General features: G+C 41.1%; 1 protein-coding gene across 3 annotated transcripts in view; it reads right to left on the bottom strand.

Moving 5' to 3' along the window:
• pdia5 (protein disulfide isomerase family A, member 5) overlaps positions 1 to 3,901 on the bottom strand; it is a 63,725-nt gene that overhangs the window by 55,482 nt on the left and 4,342 nt on the right. For all 3 annotated transcript variants that reach the window (XR_002276915.1, XM_020623984.1, XM_020623982.1), the window contains exon 2: positions 510 to 639. Coding sequence is in view for 2 of the 3 variants with exons in the window: in XM_020623984.1 (XP_020479640.1) it covers positions 510 to 639 (130 nt within the window). In the remaining variant the exon portion in view is untranslated. The remainder of the gene's footprint in view (positions 1 to 509; positions 640 to 3,901) is intronic.

The raw sequence follows: 3,901 nt of genomic DNA, 5'->3' as shown, positions 1-3,901 counted from the left end.
AACTACACTTAGCCACAGGAGGAGCAGACGACCCGAGTCCTCAGTTCTGTAGCCAAAATAACACACTTATCTTCTCTGATTGCAATAAAATCATGCAGCTGTACAAGTACATAATTATGTCTGCACTAAAAGGATTGGTTGCTCTTCAGGAAATGAAAGTACGATGATTTCAGTATAACAATAATCTATAATCAATACTGCTAAAAATGTATAGTTAGACAGGGTATTTCTAGTTGTTTGTCTATGAAATACCTGTAATATTGTCATATAACACCAAATGTTCTTTGGTTTTCCAGCCAACCTCTACAGTGACAAGCTAACTGAGAGTCAGTGTTGATCATTCATGTGATCCATGACCTTTATTCAGCTGTAGGAACGATGGACGCTCAACCAGAAACCTATGCTGCTGCATAAGATAACATTTCTGATAGCAAACTCCAAACAGACAAAGGTTTTGTTTTCTTAAACCGTGCACATTAAGCGTGCTCTGGTAAAACATACATCTCTACCTGTGTCTGTGTAGACCACCAGAACATTGGTTCTTGTCCTGAGCAGCTTCTTGAAGTCTTTGTGGTCGCTGACCTTCTCTATGAGAGGAGACACCTTCACCGCCTCCAGCAGCACCGGCAGCGGCCACACCTGGTGAAACACATACAAAGCAGATCTTCTTGTTCAGCTACTGGTTTTTGGACCACACACACTCTGATGAAGGAGAAAATACGCTGGATGATTACATCCAAACTGTTGCTGCTAATGTAAGAAGGCTCATTCCCACCATCAAGACCGTTTGGTGTTTGTTAACTTATTGTTTACACTTTTTAGTTTTAGTCGAGGGTTATTTTGTCTTTGCCTTTGTCCTTAATGTCTGTTCTATGATGCACAGGCATTTTGTTTGCATGTATGTCACGCATCTGTGGAACTGACAAATTTGAGCAACTTCTGCTTCACAACAAAAGACAAAAATCTGGTGCCAAGACTGAAATAAAAGATTGATGTTTATTTATTTTGAACAGATGAAATCGTTGTTGTAAGGAATCAACAAAGGTTGGGACGTCCACAGGAACGGCATCAGTAGTGAAGGCTTCATTTATTTCTACTGCTGCAGGTGTAAGTTAACCTATTAGTTGATCCATGGAAAGACCCGTTTGGGGGGGGTGCTGTGACTCATTGGACATAAAATTGTCAGTGTTTTAACTTGATATCTCGACTGAAGTGGAAGCTATGAGAGCATTTACTGACTTCCTTTCCTACGACAGTACAAACAAGACAGGGCGTTGTTTCTAATCTCGGGACTAAAAGAGGTTGATACATCTGTATCGTCGTCTGAAAGGCTCCTGTAACTTGGGCCAATGGTTTGAAACACCTGATATGAGAAGTATGTTGAGAGAACTGCTTTATAATGACAGATGACTAAGAAAAAAAAAAAAGCTCAAGCCATGTGAGGTTAATTCCATGCACTCTGTCTCTGTGCCATCCCCATTCATTATAAACTCCTTCCTTTCTGCCCACAGAGAACTAAATTACACACCAGAAGCTGTCTGCTGACTCGGCAGATCCTGCCTGATAAATGATATCTACCTGGAATGAAAACCAACACCTGTCAGGCTCATTTTCTAATTTTAATTTCAAATATGCACTTGAAGTGAGTGTGATGGGGCTCTTAAGACACCTTTGCACATCAGTATATTTCAAAAGAAACCCAGAGAAGCCACAAGGCTTCGAAAAGGATGAACAGACAACCTGAGTCCTCAGTTCTGTAGCCTATACCGGTACATACTATATAACTGAGGAGGATGTCCAAAAGTATTATCTGTGTTGAGCTGGGGAGCTGTTTACCTTGTCACTTAAAGTCAGTGCATGATTTGGATTAGCTTGATGTGAGGACAAGATAACCACAGGTTCTGTCAGCATTCAGACTGGGACCCAAGGGAACCACGGTGTGAAGGGTGGGCTAATTGGAGGCTGGCTAGATGACACTTGTCTGCATAGGTGGGCATTCAGTGAGAGAGGAGCCCAGGGCAAGATGAGGAGGCAAGCTGTCCTACTTATCCAGTGAGACAGGAAATGTGATACTTGATGGCTGCCTAGAACGAGTCAAATGAAGTGAAACATAATGTACTAGGATGTTTTAGATCAGTGACCTGGTGTATTATGGAGCTGAAACCTGGTACCCAGTATGAACCACATGATGCTAAGCTATATGAAGTGAAACATAATGTACTAGGATGTTTTAGATCAGTGACCTGGTGTATTATGGAGCTGAAACCTGGTACCCAGTATGAACCACATGATGCTATGCTATATGAAGTGAAACATAATGTACTAGGATGTTTTAGATCAGTGACCTGGTGTATTATGGAGCTGAAACCTGGTACCCAGTATGAACCACATGATGCTATGCTACATGAAGTGAAACATAATGTACTAGGATGTTTTAGATCAGTGACCTGGTGTATTATGGAGCTGAAACCTGGTACCCAGTATGAACCACATGATGCTAAGCTACAGTATATGAAAGCTGGCACACTTACAAAGGTTATCATTGTAAACATGACCTTATACTGGACTAGTTCAACCAATCATTTAATATATATAAGACATAAAGGCCTGCTTGTAAAACAGCTGATTTCATTTAGTAAAATGCCTAAATTCTGGCACAGCGCCACCTACTGTACCTCCAAGGTGCACAGAGAAGGGGAAAAGTCAGAAGAAGTAAAAAAAAGAAAAAGCAACAATTGTGGTATAAAAAAACAACTTTATTGTAAGATCAATGTGTTTTGGCATAAGGCCTTGGATGACCACGATGAAAACACTGTTTTTGCACAAATCATGTCAATGGAGGGAGTATTTTATGCTGTACTCCCTGGTCAACCCTGGGTTGGTTACAGAGTAAAACTAATTGTGAGCTCTCTACTTGTGTAGCCTGAAAATGAAAACATGCATCACTAAGAACGTCCTATAAGATGACATGTGTCCACTGACACCTACACGTACAGTCGAGGCAGCTGAGAACAACACCGCCATCGAGCCAACGCCGACAACGCCTGGCTTCCACCAACTGAAGTGTGCTCATCTTCCCGTGACAGACGTACAGTATAAATAGACTGTACCGACATCGTAAGAGATGGGCTCATTCAGACACAGCTTCACTGGAGCTCCGTTTTATTACAAAGGAGCACATGCAGCTAAGATAGAAAACATCAATGCAGTACAGCAGTGACACGCAAAGTGCCTTCAGATAATAGGAAGGGTGGAAATAACAGAAATTAAACTGATAATAGTGATTAGAATCTGATCTTTTTGTGGTTTCTGAATGATCTGTTTGTATCTGCTGCTGGCTTTCAACAGCAAACGGCCGTTTTTCAACTTGAAATGATAAACACAAGCAACTGATAATCAACTACAGAACAAGACTCCATCTTTATCAGATCACAGCTAATCAAAGCATCTGTCTAGTTATCTCATAGTCATAGTTCAATTCACATCCCATGTTTTGTTCCTGTCTTACGGAGCTGACACAATCCATAACGTGAACAATACACTCTCTGGAAAATATACTGCATGTTATTACATTTGAATAAATTCAATAAAAGGTTTTTTTGGCACTGATTATGTGCTGAAGAACACACATTCACTGATATAGGTTGCAGCTCTGAGGCCTTGCTGCATATTGTTCCCCTTAAGGTGGATTTTGCTCTTGTAATTCATGAAACCTGCGTGACAGATCACACTGGAGTGGAGGGTGCATGATGGAGTCGGAAGAACAAATAATGAGCATATTCCTGGACCCTTAGTGACGGCAATGTAGGAAACACAGTTCACTGTACCCTCATGAAAAAACACAAAAGGTGTGCTCACATCTCACATCTGATACCCCCAGTGATTTGCACAGTACAATCTG

Source organism: Monopterus albus, unplaced genomic scaffold (genome assembly GCF_001952655.1).
Source record: "Monopterus albus unplaced genomic scaffold, M_albus_1.0 scaffold318.1, whole genome shotgun sequence".
NCBI lineage: Eukaryota > Metazoa > Chordata > Actinopteri > Synbranchiformes > Synbranchidae > Monopterus > Monopterus albus.
This window is presented reverse-complemented; position numbering and strand designations above follow the sequence as displayed.